General features: G+C 43.5%; 1 protein-coding gene across 1 annotated transcript in view; it reads left to right on the top strand.

Moving 5' to 3' along the window:
• The window catches only part of KBTBD12 (kelch repeat and BTB domain containing 12), a 441296-nt gene that overhangs the window by 249884 nt on the left and 171379 nt on the right, over positions 1-20033 (top strand). Inside the window, exon 5 of the mRNA XM_069206255.1 lies at positions 10283-10480. Within this exon, the coding sequence (XP_069062356.1) occupies positions 10283-10480 (198 nt within the window). The remainder of the gene's footprint in view (positions 1-10282; positions 10481-20033) is intronic.

Raw genomic sequence — 20033 nt, 5'->3', positions numbered from 1 at the left:
GTAGACATTCTAGAATGTTCCTTTGTTCAGCGATGCCTGCTTGGTTTATTTTTGCCTATTGTGACCTCATTCACCGCATGGTCCTTTTAAGTTCTGCAATTTATCAAGTTTTTGACTACTGCAGAACAACATTTAACCAAAGGCACATCTTATTTGCAGTCCTTATAAATAATGTAAAACTTTCTCCTCAGTGCACAAGTCCTTTTCTCTTATTCTAAAGAGGTTTCAAGGTTTGAGCACAAAACACACTCAGCTTCATCAATCTGAATTAAGTAGGCCACATGCCTTCGGCCTCGCTTCACATAATCTTTGAAGATAGCCCAGTCGATCCTACTCAACATTGGCATCTTTGATCTCCCAAGCTGGTATCACACTTCTTCCAAGCCAGGTGGGCAGCACTCACACTCAGTTTGGGGACCAGGGCTTATTTTTCATGAAACAACGAGACACAGAGAAAGACGTGATTTAAAAAAAAAACCTGCATGGGTCAGATAAGGCTGCCTTTAATTGATCTGTGGTTAACCTGATCGTTTTTCAATATAAGTCGTTTTAAACATTGACAAAATGACAGTTTAAATCATCGCTGCCTAAATCATGAAGTTTTGTGATGCTTAAACCATCCCTTTCTTGTACTCTTTTTGCTATTTTTTTCCTACATTCTCACCATAGATCAATAAACTTTATTAGGGTTTCCAGCGTAAAAAACAGTGCTGCAAGTCTCCTGTCAAATTGTAACTGTGTTGAGAGTGACTTCAAGCAAACTCTTTGGTAGAGAAAGGCAAGCTAGCAAATTAACTTCAGATGCTCCACTGTTTTTAAGGATTTGTGACAAGATGTACAGAAATAGTTTTTCACTGGAACCTGAAAACTGGCGCCGTCTAATATAGCAACCATCACAAAAACAAGCATTTGCAATGCAATGGGTCTCGTGTTTGCTTGAGTTAGAGCTATTTGCGTTGTAAATTCCTACCTGGGCTTTTCTAGCCATATAAAACAAAAAGTAAAACAGTTGACATAAGGGTGCTGATTCAAAGTGCCATGAGCCCAGAGAGACACAGAAGGAAAAAGAAGTCTGCACGCAGTCAAACGTATTGGCAAAAGTGCAATTATCCATGTAACAGGGTCGATGGCCAAGGCGGTAACAAAACTGCCCCAAAGGAGGGACAAATGTACAACATTTACCAACGATAACAAAGGATTTTTGAAAGGCAAGCCCACAAGCGAGTAATAGTGATGGGCGTGGTTAAAAGCCCACAGATAGATCACAACAGGTCAGCGCGCTTGCTCGCTCGACCTAAGGAATTTAAAACATTGTAAAACCCTGGAAAACCTGTGGAGGAGGAAACCCTATATATATTTATATATTACCTAGTGACGGTCACCTCTAGGTAGTTATAGTTAGGACCTAGTTTCCATAGAAAAAGCTGTTTTTTGCTTGCCTATATCGTTGGCGCCCCTTGACGAATCTTCATGAAAATTTCCCAAAAAATTCGACAGTCCCGTGATATGCTGTCTGGAAAGTTTTGGGGTGATTCTTGAAGCGGGCGCCAAGATAAAGGAGGGGTGAAATTTAGAGCGTTTCCAATGTTAATTCCCATAGGAAAAATTTAACAATGACAGTGCCAAAACCACTGGACGGAATTACACCTAATGCAAAAGGCAGCTCTTGGTCCAGAAAGAGCCCTTTTTGTTATTTGGTGTAAATCCATTCAGTAGTTTTAGAGAAATTAAGGAAAATCAAAATTTGTATATCCAGGGAAGCAAAGGATTCGCAACCCCTCCCAATCTTGTGCTGAGATCTGATTGGTTGACAACACTTCAACAAAGAAGTGTTGTCAGCCATGATGAGACACGGCTTCAGTCGAGTCCCACATCCAACAAAAAAAGTTAAAAATAAAGAAAAGGGGCTGGCGGTAGGGTCCCAGAGGGACCCCCAGGGCTAAAAAAGCATTATTTGTAATTTTTTTCTGAGATTTGTGGAGGATCGACGACTCTGGTGAAATCTTTTTTTTAAAATAAAGCGCCGGGCTCCCACGCTTTATTTTTGTCAAACCCCTGAGTGGGTCAAGTCCCAGGGACAATGTTAATTTCTAATGGGGGGGGGGCACCCGGGCCCCACCCGTAGCTCCGGGAACCACCACTTTCCCAGGACTTTATTTAAATTATGTGGGGGAGGCCCATTGGCCTCCCCCACAGCCTTGAGGACAACCACCTCCCTGGTGTGATTAGCTAAATATGTGCAGGGGGGCCTCGCGCCCCAGGGATCACCACTGTCCAGGGCAAAATGCTTTTAGTATGTGGGCCTCCCCCACAGCCCCGGGGACCAACACCTCCCTGGGGCGATTAATTAAATATGTGCGGGGGTCGCACAGTCCCTCTGCGCCCCCGGAACCACCACACACTAGGAAAAAAATACTTTACATATAGGGAGGCCCAATGGCCTCCCCCACAGCCTGGGGACCAACACCTCCCCGGGGCGATTAATTAAATATGTGCAGAAGCCCACGTGGCCCCCCTGCAACCAGGGGACCACTACTTCCAAGGCATTATAGAAATTGGATGTGGGGGGGCTGCTTGGGCCCCCCCAGCCTGGGGGATCACCACCTTCCTGGGGCAAATACTAAATAATGATAGGTTGTTCGTTTTGGACCACCAAGCCCTGGGTACCACTACCTCCCCTCAGCTATATCCACGTTGGAAAGGGGCCGCGGATCCCCCTTGAGGAGCCACTTATGGCCTTAGGGACCACCACCATCCAGGGCCGGCTCCTGCTATGTCTTGGGGTGCCCACCCTCAGGACATAGCTATTTGCTGTGGCTTGGCTGCAGCTCTGAAGCTGCAGCCAAGCCATAGCAAACACTTCAGTTTCTGACAGTGTGCCTGTCAAGCAGGTCCTGCTATCAGAAAGTGGGGCTTTCATCTCTGTTCCCTGCATGAAGGTATGCATGCAGGGAACAGAGATGAAAGGTTTGCTTCAGCAACGGCCGAGCTGCTGCTTAAAGCAGCTCCTTGGTTGCTGAAACAATGGGGCTTCCCCTGCGGTCCCAGATAGCCGGTAAAGGGCTTATTATTAGAAAACAAAATTATAAAAATCATGTAGGGACCACAGGGAGCCCTTGAGGGCTCCCTTGCTGTCCCAGATAGCCCATAAAGGGATAAAAAAGGCTTTAACAAGAAAAAAACGGAATAACTCACAGACCTTCACACTGAGCATTGAAGGTTTGAGTCCAGCTGGACTCGTTTCTCTCCTTTTTTTTTTACTACAAATGTTAAGGCTCATTCAGAAAGGTGATCTTACTCTCTTTAAATTGCAAATAAATTTTTCTTTTCAGATTGTCCAGAAATATCTAATTCTAAGTATATCATATATCAAAGCCTAAAAAAACTCTCTATCTCCCTCCCTCTCACTCTCTTTCTCTCTCTCTTTCTCTCTCTCTCTATCAATCTTTTTCCCACTCACACACCCACTCCGACACTTACACACCACCTCACAGACCCACTAAGGCACTCACGCACCCACTCACAGACCCTCGTGCACCCACTCATAGACCGTCTTACATAGTTACGCACTCACTCACAGACCCACTCATACTCCCACACACACATACCCATACACACACTGATGCACCCACCAAGCCACTGATGTATGCACTCTCACACCGCACCCAGACACACACTCTCACTGCCTCTTTCACCCCCAGTACACCCCATCACACCTATTCTCACACCCAGAGAGGCTGTGGCCAACTCCTGCCATGCACGGCCGAAGGGCTGTGCACAACATGGGGTTGGGAGTATAGGAGAGGTTTGGCCGCAGGGTCTGGCTGCAGGCTAGGCCTTGCGGGCAACCTAAGCTGCGCACGGGTGAAAGCCATGCACGGTGTAAGGTTCGGTGCTTATAGGAGGTTGGCCTCAGAGCCTGGCTGCGGGCAAGGCCATGCGTGGCGGTGATTGGGTTAACATGTAGTAATGAAAATTACTACACGTTAAAAACAAATAGAAATTCACTGAAAAAAACAAAGGTTACAGAGACGTTATAGTTAGAAAATAGAATAAACAAAAACATAGACATTCGCTTAAAAAAACAAAGGTTACATGTTTGTTATAGTTAGGCTCACATTTTAAACATACAAAACCATAAAAATTCACCAGTCATAGTTAGATTTACCTCAAGTAACTATATCTTGTGTCCTAAGATAACTCTAACTTGCGCCCCTGCCCTGCTAATTAACCCGCAAATTACAATACTCATGACATCTTTGATACCATCATTGATAACACCAATGTAATATTTGCAATAAAATATTTTATGAAAAAACTGTGCATGGCGAGTTATAGTTTCCTTAGGGCACGAGTTATAGTTACTTGAGGTAACTATAACTATAACTGGTGAATTTCTATGGTTTTGTACGTTTCAAATGTGAGCCTAACAATAATGTCCCTGTAACCTTTGTTTTTTATGTTTTTTAAATGAAGATATATATATATATATATATATATATATATATATATATATATATATCTGCATTCCACAGGTGTGGCTAGTTATTCTGCCGCTTCGGTAAAGAAAATCTTCAAAGTGACTCTTCCCAGGAAGTCTGGTTTTTTTTATACCAATATTCACCTTAAAAAATTCAAAATCATTTTGTGCCTTGATGTAGTGTCATCTTAAGGATTTTGGACAGCCTGGACAAGACATAATTTAGGGACCCTATTATGCAACAAGTTCCAATTTTATTACCTATGTCCTTGTAATTCAAACCCACACAATGTCAAACAATACTGAACTGTAGGTTAAACTTTAACAGGGTCATACAAAAACAGCTGAAATATGTCTTTCCCAGGACCCAAAAAACCCTCAAGAGGACACTGGGTAGAAAGACAGTCAAAAGTAGAGGGCTTTAGTTCGAGGAATAGTACAGACAGTAGTAAAACAGAAATAAAGGTCACTTTCATCGGGGCCCCTGACAAGGTGGGGGCCGTGTGCAAATAACCCACTTTGCTCATGTCTTTAAACATCTGCCTATCCCCAACTCTAGCTGTTCTAGACTTTCACCAAACTCCAAATCAGGGAAGCTGGACGAAACTGTTTGATTCAAGACTTCATATTTCAAAAGAAAAACTAGTGAGTCACCCATGATTCTGTGACTGTATCTAAAACATTACAGCTTGACAGAACTTCATGTTAGAGATGCGCTTGATAACAATTTCTGAATAAATTGCTTCTATTGGTGCTAACTTATGGAACATCAGGATATTTTTCAATACTTAGGGGGGCATTTTAGACCCTTGTGGGCAGCCCACCAGCCTGCAAGGTCAACAGAGGCCTTGACCTCTACTCCCCCACTCGAAACACCCCACAAACCAGGTATATTACTGAATGTACGACACCCACAAAATTGACATCTAAGAATATATAGGACAGAAGATTGAGGTGCACAATTTTGAAAGGCATGTGCACACAGGGAAGTATACATTTACTATTGCTCACTTCACATTTACTTTCCTTGAAGATTTGTGTACCACAAAGATTTGTGTACCACAAAGGTACATATATGTGGAGTTCGGTATAGAAAATCTAGACTTTCATATCTGTCAGTTTTTTTTTCAATATTTTTCCTTGATATTCTGTCCCACCGATTCTGTGGGTTCAATATTCAGAGTGCTCCCCCCTACCAATTATATGCAGAAATCTTGTCTGGCCTAGTTGGAACTGCTGCGCCATAGGTACATTCACTAGGGTGGATAATGCACTCAAGGCATAGATGAATGGCAGACGTGCTCCCAGATTTTTTGGGCTGCTCGGCATACTCGTGGGTGGTGGCAGGGAGGTTGTTTCAGAGTAAAAAAATTACCTTGAAGGGTGGTTAATTTGCTCCCTGTGCATCAGGGCCGTCATCGGTTTCCATGTCTGGGCCTGCCATTATTCGCATAAAAGACCCTATTATGTTATGTTAATGTGAAGAGCGCACAATCACTGGGAAGTATCCTGGTATATGTGAGTCTAGAGACACCAAGGGACAGGAGGGACTACTTGAAAAGCTAGGTCTTCAGCTTGTTCCAGAATTCAAGAAGTGAGGAGGAGACTCTTATGTATTGAGGCAGGATGTTCACACTTTAGGGGTGATGTAGAAAAAGGCTTGACTGCCAGAACTGAACGTCCATGCCCATTAAGCATTTATGTCCTATTTACACTAGGGATATAGGATATGTCTAGTTTGAGTTTGTGGAATTATGCAAAATTTCACTAAAATACACGAAATTATGTGTAATTATGGGAAATGCAAATCCTTCATTTAGCACTATATTTAGCACGAAATGCACCCTTGTGTCAATTTTTGACATAAGAATGCATTTTGCTCTAAATAAATGCACAAAAACACGGTGAACAACTGCTCATTTTGTGTTGTGTCCAGATGTAATGGTGTAATTTCAGAAATTTCACATAACAAAGTTTCAGAAATTACAATGGATTATTTTAAATGTTATCCAGGCCTCAGTTGCATCACCTGCACTCCTGTTCTGCCTCACCCTAAAAAAAACATGCGTTTTGTGAAGATCACAATGTCCATGAGATAATCTGTGTAGTTTGGTTTGTTCAGTGCCAGCCTTGCTGAATGTGTAAATCTTGCTTCGTTGTCACCTGATTTAAGAGCGCATCAGGATCTCCATCAGTTACACTCGCATGCAAGTTCTAAAGTCATTTAATTGTATATTGTATACATTGGGTTTAGTATTTTCAAGGCAGGGGGCAGTTCTGCTCACTTTACAGAACTACAATCCATATCAAGTTTACATTTTGAAAAAAACAAGCTGAGTTGAAGTATTGTGTAATTTGTTGTACATCTCTTTTCTATTTACAAACACAGTGACGTCTTGTCGTCTTTGAAGGCTTCAGGCGTGAACTGTTGCAGCTGTGTCTCTGGTGCTGACCCCCCAGATTCGACAACAACTTCATAATCATCTACCAAGCTGAGATGGCCCCTCCTGGCATCGATGCTGTTTTGGGATTCTTGCCAGGCTGGCTTCTCCCTCGTGGCCCTTGGCATTGTCTTTGCAACCACTTGCCTCAGAGGTGGCAAAATCAGTACCAGGAACTTTATGGACGTTTCGCCCTATGGGCATTAGGGGCACGCCTTCCATATTTTCTACTCATTTTATGATTATACTAAGAGTGAATAATACTCTGTTATATTGCACAAATATGTCAGAGTGAGCTTCAGTGACTGAGAGTGTCTGCGAGTGAGTCAGAGTGGGTGAGTGAAAAGGAATACCAATGAGTGTCAGGAAGTATTAAAGAGTGTGAGTGAGAATGAGTGAGAATAAGTGAAAATGAGTGAGAGTGATAGTGAGTGCAATTGCATGTGACTGAGTGATAAGGTCCGATTGAGTGAGAATAGACACGAATGTGAGTGTAAGCAAGTGGGAGTGAGAATGAGGGAGTGAGAGAAAGAGTGATTACAAGTGAATGTGAGTGTGTGAGAATGGATGAATCAGAGTAAGAATGAGTGACAGCAAGTGAGAGTAAGAGTGAGTTCACGAGTGAGGTTGAATGAGTGAGTGCATATGATTGTTACAATAAAACTCTACAGGTCGGGAAACCGAAAGTCTAATTTATGTTTAATATATAAATAGCAATAAAGAAACAATTGTCATTTCAACCGATCAGAGTTCTCAGCCAAAATGTCCTGTTGCTAAAATGCTAAAATCCATGCGAAACCGAATGGTTTATATACTTGTTTCTCCTCATACAAATCTATGGGGTGCAGACATGTTCCAGAAAATAGTAACTTTCAGTGAAACGCATCTAATGAGCAGGTGGCACGATCGTCTCACAGAGAAAATGTGAGACATCCTTGAAGCAAAGATACAATACACAAATATACTGCTGACTTTATTGCTGTTCTCAAAGTCGCACTTCATGGTACCAAGGGGGTAGGCAGGGGTTATCTTAGCTGTGTGACTCCCTTACCCTGACTAGAGTGAGGTCCCTCCTTGCACAGGGTGCCAACCACTGCCAACTAGAGACCCCATTTTTAACACAGGTCAACTATAACACCAACTACTTTAAAAATCATGTAGGCACCCATATATATATATCTCTTAATGATAAAGTTCTTATGGATCGGCCATGATGTCAATTATTGTGATGTCATTGGGGTTGAGGTCATGTGACATCACTTCCTGGGAAGATAAAGATCCAAGGATCATATCATACCACATTTTTTGATGTCACTAATGTCAAAGGGTGTGTGATATCGCTTCCCCTACCCCTGGTATTTTGGTGAATGTATGCCATGCCTCTCCTTCCTGACTCCCAAAGGATAACAGCTGGTAATTTACGCAAGAAAGAATGCACAGTCAGTCATCCGGGGTGGGAATAGTCAGATAAGCTTCCAAGCCTGTTCTGCACTGATGCACTTTTGGAAAAAAAAACTTTTTTAAAGAGAGGTGCAGTGTGATGTCTAGCTTTAGGTATGAAGCCACCCTATGGATAAAGATGGATTCATACTGATGATCATTCACAAAGCTCTGCAGTGGCGCTTGCTTCTACAAGTGCATGGTAATTATACCCTAATAAGATAAGCACTAGGCTGTCAGAAATGATACATATCAAACTGCGGTGATGAGGGGTGACAAGACCATAGCTGAACACATGTAGTTATAATAATACTCCAGTGAGTTCTATTTTTGGTTTAGGGCTGTACAAAGTAATTTGCCAGTGTATCTAAATGCACTCATACTCAATCAAATCACACCCTGAAAATAAAAACAAATTTATTCGAGCAATTTGATGTCACTAGTTTGTTTGAAAACGATATTTCACCAAACTATTAATGTAGCCAATTTGGAACGCTGATCCCCCGACGATTCCATTGAGCAGAATAAAGATTACAATGTTTCCTATTGACTCCTGCGTAAACATTGCTGACACGTGGAATTACAATGTAGCATTGTTTATTTTCTTTTAAACACAATTCTTCAAATAAACTGTGTATGGACACTACAATCCCAGAAAGATAACTCAGCCGTTCGGTGCTGTATTCTGTAGGGGTGGGTGAAAAATTCCGCTCTGCCAGCAGATTTTGCGAAGTTTTGCCCATGTTTTTCTTGTGCATGGCTTGCTTCCGTTAAGTTGGCGAGTGCGAGCAAGAATTTGGGTCTCCTAGCTCAATTTTTGGCTGCTAGAACGCCTCCCGGTGAGATTTTTCAACAAGGGCAGTCGCAACCGTTCATGTTTGAGAAAGCTGCCAATCAAGTAGAAAATCCACTCAGGGTGCGGAAAGAAGCAGTGCCCTCTGGTGCACTGTGTGGTGCCATTTGTGCTGATTTTACACTGCAGAACAAGCTTCCGGTGCCACAAATCGGCACAAGCAGTGCGACGTGCCCTAATTCCGCCTGCTCTGCAAATTCCGCAAAATCTGTCAGAGTTTTTATGTAACTCAGTGGAATTCTGCAGAGTGAAACTCCACAAGTTCTGCCCAGGCCTAGCCTTCTGTCATCTAACACAGAAGTGGAACAGTCTAACACACTATAAGTAACTCAAAATAGTATTGTGTAGCACATAAATAGCAAAGCACAAGTGGCACAGTGACTTTTGTGTTCTTGTGATGTTTAGTGTACTAGTCAGGTATCATTGTTCAGCACTTTTTGCTGTGTGACACACATAATAGTGTTTTTGACACAAAAGTACTATAGCTTAGCCCCATTGATACTGTAGTTGGTGTGTATCGTGTTCTGTTGGGTTGAACACAAGTAGCATGTGACTGCAAGAACTCGGCCAGCATCCCCACCCTACTGCAATACCGATTTTTAAAAAACATTTTTGCAAAGGAGTCCCCCAGCAGCAATAATGATTTTCGAGCATACATTAAATATATAGTAGTGACCTCATCAGTTTTAAAAACCCCCACCTTCCCTCCATCTTGCCAACCATCCGCCATTTTGAAGTCACCTTTCTACACCATGGTGTACTCTCAAATGATTCAAGAGCCTAAACATTTGAATTTTATTTAATTCAGAACTTTTAAATTTACCATTGTTTTAACAACAATGAAGATTATAGGAAAATGCAGAAGGGCTGGTTAACTAAAAGAGAATGGCCACTGGATTGGATATGTAAGAAGACATTGCCAGAAGAGAAACCTAAAAAGAGGTCCCTACTTTCTCAGGGTGGTAAACAAGAAGAACCCCCCCAGATCCGGGCCCTGTCTTGTGCCCTCCATCCTAGAGATTATGCATGCTTTCTCCAAGAACCTACTAATGCTTATTTTCATTTCAGGTGGGATCGGTTGTCACGGCCCAGACCGGGGCCAGTCTCGGATATGTCTCGATGCTGTGGAAATCTACAATGCTGACGGGGATTTTTGGAGAGCTGGGCCACCAATGCCCTTCCCTCTACTTTCATTACGGAGCAATTCCAGCAACGCCGGGGCAGTGGACGGAAAGCTCTACATCTGTGGAGGATTCCATGGTGCAGGTAGGGTGGCGAACAGGGCACTGTGGACGAAAGTGCCGTGGACCATAGAGTATATTTCACTTTCTCTTGCATAGGGGCAGATTTGCGACTTTAGTGACTTGCCAATGGTTTCCAGAAGTACTTCCGAAAACATGTGGGCCACAGGTCTTTGGGAATACTTCTGGAATCCTTTGCCAATTCACTGATGTCAGAAATCCTGGAAACCTGTGTCCCACAGGTTTTCAGGCATGCATCTGGAAAAAGTATGTGAATTAGCATCTGGAACTATTCAGAGGCATTGGCAAATATGTAGTGTTGCACTGAATACAAATGCACATGTAGGAATGTTATTTATGCAATGGCACATTCGAAAAAATCCTTGATCCACCACTTACCTAATGTCCCAACAAATTTTAAGGGTGTCCTTCCTACCATGCACAGAGATGCATTTCCACACCTTGGCAGGAAAAATCTCTATTTCCAGAGTGAGAATGGCGGGAGAAAGGTTGATGGTAAGATTTTCTAGTTCTAATTTTTTAGGGCTTTGGCACCGTGGAATGCCAAAACCTCCCTGCTGGAGCGGGGTTCCCTCGGACACAATATTACATGAATGTGGCTCAGCATTGCACGAGTACATAGATTTACGGAAGCAAAGTCACTTTTTGTGAATGCCTTGTTAGAATAACTTACAGGCGGGGATAGGCCCTAGTGTTTGGCTCGCAGGTTTCGCCAGCCAATCAGAGAGCAGGAATATCCACAGATGGTTACATAAGGGTTCAGCTCAAACCGGAGGGATCATTATTTAGCCTTCCAGTGCGCGCGCTTGAATTCAGTGCTGTCTTATGAAAACACTGCTGCATTATTAAAGGCCCCTTTGGAGCAAAAGGCTGAACCGTCGAAGCCGCAGAAGAAACCACAAAAGCTGCTGACACAGCAGGCATGGTGCGGAGGAACACTGCTCAGGCAAAATAGAGATGGAAGAAGAAATACCCGTCTCCCCGAGTAACACGCCGCGCGAGGATCCATGCTGCAAAAATATTGGCATTTTAATGAGATAACCCATGGAGCGACTGATGCTGCGCACACAGTGGTGTTAAACAGACGGTAGAGGCTTAAATGCAGACATTACAGAGAAGGTGTGTGTGTGTGTGGGGGGGGACTCTACAGAAGAGGCAAAAATAAAAATCTGTGGTACATGGTGTGCTCCTTTTTTTGGGATGGGACTGTGTTGTGCTTGAAAGGTACTTTTATGATGAAAATAGTTATCTTTGCTGAGGGATGCGGGGTCATCAGTGTATCTCTGTGATGGGTGGTCTTTCTGAATAAATTAGCAGACGAATGAATTCTTACGAATCTGAAAAGGTGGACTCCTCATGCAAGCCACATCACTCCTTGTTTAGCGCCCACTGCCTGTCTTCCGGTTCTCTTTATAGCGCTTGCCTTTGGGTAGGGTTTAATTCACCTGAATACATTTCATAATAAGAAAAAAGTGTAGAACAGCAACGGCTACCTCTTGCCACCAGAGCCTTAACAAAACTTGAGCCCCCTCCCCCTCCCAAAAACTACATGGAGGGCTCCCCCCCGGACTCACTCAGGAGCTCTCCGGCCAGAGCACTGGGCTGAGGGGACCCCCTGGAGCTTGGGGGCCCCCCCACACTGAATGGGCTGCGGGGGCCTTTGTTACACCACTGCTTGCCACAAGGGAAGAGAGTCAGGGCAACCAGGGTAATTTGACAAATCCCACCACAGCTGATCATTTCACAGAAGACTGCACAGAAGAAGAATAGATTGGGTGAATATCATTGTTCTGCCATTATTTATGGTTAGAAGTACTACTTTGCAATTTCCTTACTCATCTTCCAATGACTCCAATCAATCACTTTTAGAAGATGTTATTTTAGATTATTCCTTAGTCAGTGTCCTATTATTCAAATCTGTAAGTCATTTTTCAATAATAAAAAGATTTGATCTTGTTATTTTATGTTATTTATAATTGTAATGTGCACTGTCACCCGCAAGTGTATCTTGGGGATGGACAGGTGTTTGTGCCTAGCCCTGCCTATTGTAGGTTGGTTAGTTGAAAAGCGAGATATTCAGCTTCTTGCAGAATTTAAGAAGAGAGGAGGAGTGGGAAGTTCTTCTGTGCTTAAGGAGCGATGTGAGGGAACACGCATCCTGCTGATCTGGTGCAGTGTATGCTTGGAACCTGTGGGAGTAGGAGTCCTGTGGAGCCGAGGTGTCTGGGTGGTTGCTGAAAGTAGGAGGGCCTGAGTTGTACAGTGCCTTGAATGTGTGTATGTGAGGAGTTCAAATTGAGTGTGTTTTTGTATTGGAAACCAATGAGGTTCCCTGAGGTGTGGTTTGATGTGAGTTCTGTGTGAGAGGTTGAGGGTGAATCTGAGGACGAGTCATCAGTCAACAGTGATCATTTTCCGACACTTTCAGTAAAGAAAACTTAATGGTGCCATCAGAGTCAGTCAATTGGCCAAAAGGCTCAATTGGGATTGAAAAATGTTAAAGAATTGAGTTAGCAGGCAAAATCACTTTTCATCCTGAAGAGTTGTTCTACGTGATCCGATGAATTACGAACAAAGTGTTAGTTATTGGTAATAATCTTGTTGAGAAGTGCTACCTTACAATAAATATGACAATAGACAAAACTGATATATGTCCAACTCGAATTGTTAGGTCACTTGGCATGGCAATAAAATGGTAACCAATTGTACTAAAAAAATAGAGAAATAAAAAAATAATAAATAATGAGATCAGAGTCATCAAAACTCAAAACTATTTAAATAATAGAGCGAGGCGACTGAAAAACATTTAGAACAAAGCTACTTTCTCAAGCAGAGAAGCTAAGCCTATACCCCTCAGTCATAAAAAAAGAAAAGTATGTAGAACTTAAATTGTAAGAAAGTAGGACATATACCTGTTTAAAAGTATCTTGTCATCCTATTTGAAGAGCAAGGTAGTTTTTGCCATCACATCTCATCATTAAGTTCAAAGGTCTTAATAGTTGGTTTTGCTTTTACTACTCTGCCAGGAAAACGTAACAGCCCATTATTAGAACCTCTGCTTTAGGTGGGTAAAAGCAAACATTTGCCATTGTTAACTAACAGGGCTAAAGCTTCATTGGGGAAATTTGCTAAGACTATTGATATAGTCCAAAGAAATTCATATAGAATTATATTTGGTTTACCTACTTTACTTCAAAGGTGTTGATAATGTTAGAATTACATCTGATTAAACATGTCCTTGCACAGCAAGCAACATATTTCAAAATGTAACACAACCTTAAAATAGCCTCTGTTTAGTGCTTAAAACAAATCTTACAATAGCCTCTGTTCTATACCTGAAACATTATGGGGCATGTTTATGAGTCCCTTTGCATTTCTCTTTCATCACCCAACTTGAGCGACGCAAATGAGAAATGAGATTTATGAAGCCACGCAAGGTCGCCTTCCGGGGCCCTGCGTAGATCCATAAATCTCGAGTAATGCAACACTGCTTTGCAGTACTCTGCACCAGGGATGCATTTCCATGGGTGTTGCGTGGGTGGATTTTGACGTGTTCCTAGATTTACTAGAACAGGTAAACCTGGGGTGTCCCAAAAAAATATGCCTCCTCTGGTGAGGGGTAACGCAGAGAAATATCTTTATTTTGCTTCATGTTTTCCTCTTTCTATGTCTTGCCCATAAATATGGTCCTATATGCAGAAAGAGATTCTGTTAGAGTGAGATGTCAGAAACAACCCTTAGAATTAATATTTACAATCATCCCTGCACCTCTTAATCATCAAAGAACATCGAAATATATGATTTAAATATTTGTAAATAAATCATGCATACAATTTCAGGACAAAGTAGTGCTTCCAGAACCCTGGGGCAGGGGTGGAGGGGGAGACACAAGGCAGAATTAGCTGCACCAGGCGGTCCTCCAGCTATCTGATTGACCATCTATCTACCAAATTGCCTGGGTCGGTGTGTGACCAGCTGGCCTGAGCTGACCTGGTGACCACATGCCCCTGCCTGTCAGGCGACCAGTTGGCCTTGTCTGACTCTGAAAACTGATGGTCCAGGTCAACTGCTGACCAAAGTGCCCAGACAGCTGAAGCTGCTGACTGGTGTGGCCGTGCCCTCAGATGTCATCGTTCAAGAGGGCTCTTCCTGGAGCCACCGATCAGCTTCCCTCCACACCACATGGCACCTTCACTGGTGACCACTCAGGCCATCTGATTGTCCTGCTGACCTGAAAAGATGTGTATCCCTGACCCTGTGCCTGGCGGCGCAGGCCAGGAGGGGAGGCCCTATGCATGCAGCACAGCATATGGTGCGAGTACCCTCTCAGGGGCCCATGTCCCATCTTTCACACTCACAGTGGCAAAGGGACAACAAGGGTGGTCACCCATGGATAGAGAGAAATGGTTAGCTCAGAGGATGATAGCAAGGTGTCATCCTGCTACTTACAAAACAAGACAAAACAAAACCCTGACCCAGAATCATATTGTCTAGAGAGTTAGCACAGGCTGTTCCTTAGGTGTTTGAAATTGGTATGGACTGGGATCGGTGCAAGAGACACCTGGGGAGCCACTGTGATTCCGTTTCCTGGGGTCATGCTAGGTGAACATGGCATCCATCTCAGGAAGGGTTTCTGTCATAGCTGGCACCAACAGGAATGGGTCTGAGGTAAACAGCCATGAGTCTCTGCTGGCAGACCGCTCTGCCAGCTCACACCTGTGGCTCCTGGAAGGAGAGCCTTCGGCCCTTGCATGTTGGTCTGGTCATCTGAGGGGGAAGGAGCCCACCAGCACTAAGGTCCTCGCCCAAGTAGCCTGCTGCCAGAGACCGCTCCTCCAACCGTACCGCAAGGGGCCCTGTGCCTGGTTTCTGTCTGGGAAGTGGCAGAGGTTTGTGCTTGTGCCATCAGCCAGGCGGCCCACTCTGCCATTAATGATCCTTTTGCAGACTCACCTAAGGAAACCTTATTACGACTTTTACTTCCTCATGATAGTCTAGTTTGATCTTCTTCTCAGTGGTCCACTGGGCTGTTGCTAACCCTGGTGGAGATGATCTGAAGACCTCATTAAATCATCCATGGCCAGTGCTGACACCGGTGGGGCCAATCTAAGGACCTCACTAAACTATCTAATTGGTAGTAGCTATGGGTGGTGTGTACAAAGGGCAGGGACATAATCAACACAAGCTTATGGGCCACACTTACTGGGGATTCCTCATTCATTGGAAATTATTCCAATCCCTAATCCCTATCATGAACAGGGTTCAACAGGATAGCTGTACCTGTTTGTGAGAGCAGATGCACACTGATCCATTCAGTATAGTGGGCATGCATCCCTAGACATCTAAGGGTATCACACACCTGTTATTCCTGGATCTTGTATGGCTGAATGCCACTTGTCTCTTTAAGATAATGAACAGCAATCACTGGGGGTCTCATTTATTATTGGAACTACCCAGACAAATGGCACCACCAACTCAGAACAGCTATGCACCACCACCAACAGAGTGAAAAAAAGAGTAATCTATCTGTCAATTCTTTCTGTTTCCAGGGCAATTGAGGCATTCCACTTTGAGCCAAATTAAACCACAGACTCCATTTCACCACACCCTTGGGCCTGCTGGAGCGCTGACCCAGGTCCAGATCAGAGCTTTCCACCCTGGCTGAGCATGGAAGGCCTGCAGAACCCTGTTCGGTGCATTTTGTGACATGGCAGCCCATAGGTAGGAGCCCAGACCCAGGAGGCCGTGCCCTCAGCCTTTTCACCACACTAGAATGACAGACTGCCCATGGAGATGCTCTTTGTACAGGCTTCCCAGAAGCTCTTGCACTGTCCACTGGAACAACTAGAGGAAAGCAGGTCACCCATACCCTGTCCCTACTATTCCAGAGGAAGGCCACTAAACTTTCTTGAACATTGTACACACTTGGAGACAAAGGAGAACGTTCAAGCAAAGATATCCAACCTTGTGGAGCCCTTGCTGCCTTGAGTCTTCAAATGAGTCCTTTCTGGAACTTCCAAGGCAGCTTAGAATTCTGAACATTGAGGCGCATGTGTGTTTGTTTGTTTCTTTCTCTTTTTTCCTATCTTTTGCGCAAAACATCATCAGTGATGATGGCTTGATAAATTTCATAAACACCTGGGGATGATAATTTTGCAACTGTACAGGCATAATTTTGCACACGCCTAGCACTAACCATAACATTATAGCTGAAAGCCTAATGATATGTTCTCTGACCAAAAAAGGTTAGAAGTTACACTGTTGCTTCATGGAACTACAGAGCAGCTTTCAACAAGGTTTAAAGTGTTGTACTAGGACAGAAATTGGTGAGGTGAGGGGTCACACTGATTCAGGCTCTACAGAAGACACATCAGTTAAGTTACAGACATATCATTTAGGGTCTGTGTAAAAAATAAATACATAACACTGAAAATGGCTTCAAAAAGAGAACATTTTGGCCCCTACTTTGTTGTACATAAATGTCCTCGATATGAGGGCTCACCTAACTGAAGTTAGGTCTTATCCACCAAACCTTGGAGGCCAAGGTCTTACCCCATGCCGATGTCCTAATTTGTTAAATCAGGCTTCCACTGCCCAGCAAAGATTGCTAAATGCTATCAAAACGTTTAATTAATTAATTCATCTGATGCTGAACTTTAGAAAAAAAAAAATATGGGATTTTTAATGGGGGTGCAAACCATTCTTGGTGTGTCCACTGGACCAAGGTTAATTTAACAAAGCAATGCACTTATCTTGCTGAAAAGTTCACTTCTACTATGTACTGGGAACCACCTGTGAGAGGATATGGATTAACAGTATCACTTCAATGCCTAGTTTGGGTTACTCTGTCGCAACGGTTGGAACTCGGCGGATGGGTTACTCCATCACCACGGTGACGGGTATCCCGTCCTCCGAAATATAAATCCCATTATATTCTATAGGATTTAGATTTCGGCGGACGGGATATCTGCCACCGTTGTGACAGAGTAACCCATCCACTGAGGTCGAAATCAGGCCTTTAATGAGGTTCAGATTTAATTAAATTGTTTTTTAGATGTGACTCCGTATATATGTGAATACAATATGGGTTATGGATTATTTAAATTAAATTTCTAGGGTGGTGATAGATTAGTTTATTAGTTTCTGTTTTGAGGAACTACCATGATTTTAGTAAGATAATAAGAAACTGATGGTCCTCAAGTTTCTATACTGAGACTTTGTCCCACACAGGGCGTAGTCTGGTGAATTATCTTAACTGCTGTGTTTATTTGGAGAGAGTTTTGAGATGCTTTAGTTAGAATGAAGATGACTTTGCTCTTGTTGAGCAATATTGTTATTCTACTAGAGTTTTTCCATATGTAATTGATTCTTTGCAAAAATGGTATGAATTTTACTAAAGGGATAACATTTTACAACTACATGTACAAAGCACGGATGAGACAGTTATGCAATCTTTGCAAATGCACAACAGTTACCTGGTGTGAAACGCAGAAATGTCCCCGGTGGTGGTGTGAGACGCAGCGTCTCCACTCTCCAATGGAGTACAGGGTAATTTGTGTGCTAAGTGTGCAGACACACGGTGGGGTGTTGTTAGCTTGAGAGCACAGACTGGCGTCTATAATTCCATATATTGTTACTCAATCCGTTTCAGAACATTTTGTCATTTAAGATATAATTCATATTAATTATTAGCATTAAAACTGAGACTTATGCGGCATGGCAATTCAGACTTCTCTGCAAAACCAAAAGCTGTTGTGTTTTAACAACTCCCAAACAGGGGGGAATATCCGTAGAACAAGCATTGCCAAATGCAGTAATCTGGACATTTGTAGAAGATAAATGTCTGAATAAGTGGCAGGAACCACACAAAATATGCAAGGTATAAACAACTGATGTGCGTGCTTCCCCCAGTCACAGGTACAACATCAGGTGTGATGTACACAAACACAGATGGGTCAACAACAGAATAAGGTTTCTTCACACACGACAAGTATGACTCAAACAGCAGCAGTGACCGCTTTGCTAACACACAGGACCTGATTTCAAGATTCAAAATTGCACATTACTGTAGTAACGGTACAACTGCATGCGATTTTACCATTACCCTGTGGAATTTTTTCACCACTAGATGCAGTTTCTGGTCCTAAAACCATCCAGAATTCTCCTTTCCATGAGGTTTTACAGCAGACAGTTACAGCGGCGGCCGACACAAATCGCAAGGGGAGGGGCAGGGGCGGGGAAGGCAGGGGATAACGTTTTTTTTTTTAAACTTACCTTTTGTCGTTGCCGTCCTCTCCTGCTGTGTTGTTCCTCTTTCCTCGATGTGGTATCCCAGCATTCAGTGGGGCACCAGCACAGGCTTCCAGCATTCCTGGTGCTGCTTTCATGCTAAACCTAGCATGAAAGCAGCATCAGTATTGGTCTGAGCGGCTTGGACGTCTGTGCAGTTTCTCTAGCCCGGCTATAGACACAGCCAGGCTGGAGAAACCTAAGTCGCCTAAGATGGCTGGCCAAACACACATGCGCACTATGGTGCACTCTCTCCTCCTCCCCCCTCCCTGAACATGCTGCTGACTGAGCAAGCAGCTGAAAGATAAGATGATAGTTAAATATCTTTTTATCTTTTAGCTCCTGGCTTTGCCAGAAGGGCGCTGCTCCTTTGCCATTGCGAAGGAGCCACCCAGGTAGAGTAACCACCTGTAATTAAGCAGGTGGTAAATGGATCCACTGGCCTGTGAGTGGGGAGGAGGATGAGGGAGACAGGTTGAGATGAGAGGGAAGGGAAAAGTATTTTTGGTTCGAACACTAAACAGAATGAAACCTTGCTGATCCTGCAGCCAAGGTCATGTGATTTTATCCATAAAAATCAAGTCAGATTCTCTTACACTTGAAGAAAGTGGGGCCCTCATTTATGGGGACTTGGGGTAGAGCACAACAGCAAGTCACCTTGCTGTGCTACCCTATGCCAAAGTGAAAGGGAAGGAATGCACTGTATTTATCCAATCCAATGCATACCTGCCCTTTTCCCCTGCGCTGGTGCTTTTTTGGCAGCCTAATGCCAATGCAGGCACCGTTGCACAGCCTGTGTTGTCAGCAGCATTGTTTTTGGGCGGGAAGGGGCACCTTCCTGCACAAAAAGAATCTTAAGAGGCATTTTCCTCTTTCTATGTATGCTGCACACTGCAGTACACATAGAAAGAGGAAGAAACGAGGTGAAATAAAGTTATTTCTCCTTGTTACGCCTCACCACAGGAGGCGTAAGGTTTTGCTGCATCCCCGGGTTTACGTGGTTTTATAAATCTGGGGAAGGCTCAAAATCCATGGGTGTTGTGTAGTAACAGCCACCACAGCGCCCACGGAACACTCCCGGAGCACAGAGGAAGGCAAGGCAGCAAAAGCCACGCAAAGTGGCTTTACGTACCCTCATAAATGTGACATTGTTGTTTACGTCACCAGAGCATCACAAAAAGTGACGCTCCTGCACACAAAGGATTTATAAATATGCCCCTAGGTGTGGAAAACCTAACTACTTAGAATCATCCGGAGCACAATTCTGC

Source organism: Pleurodeles waltl, chromosome 9 (genome assembly GCF_031143425.1).
Source record: "Pleurodeles waltl isolate 20211129_DDA chromosome 9, aPleWal1.hap1.20221129, whole genome shotgun sequence".
Classification (NCBI taxonomy): domain Eukaryota; kingdom Metazoa; phylum Chordata; class Amphibia; order Caudata; family Salamandridae; genus Pleurodeles; species Pleurodeles waltl.
The sequence above is the reverse complement of the archived record's forward strand: the minus strand, read 5'-3'. Positions and strand labels throughout refer to the sequence as shown.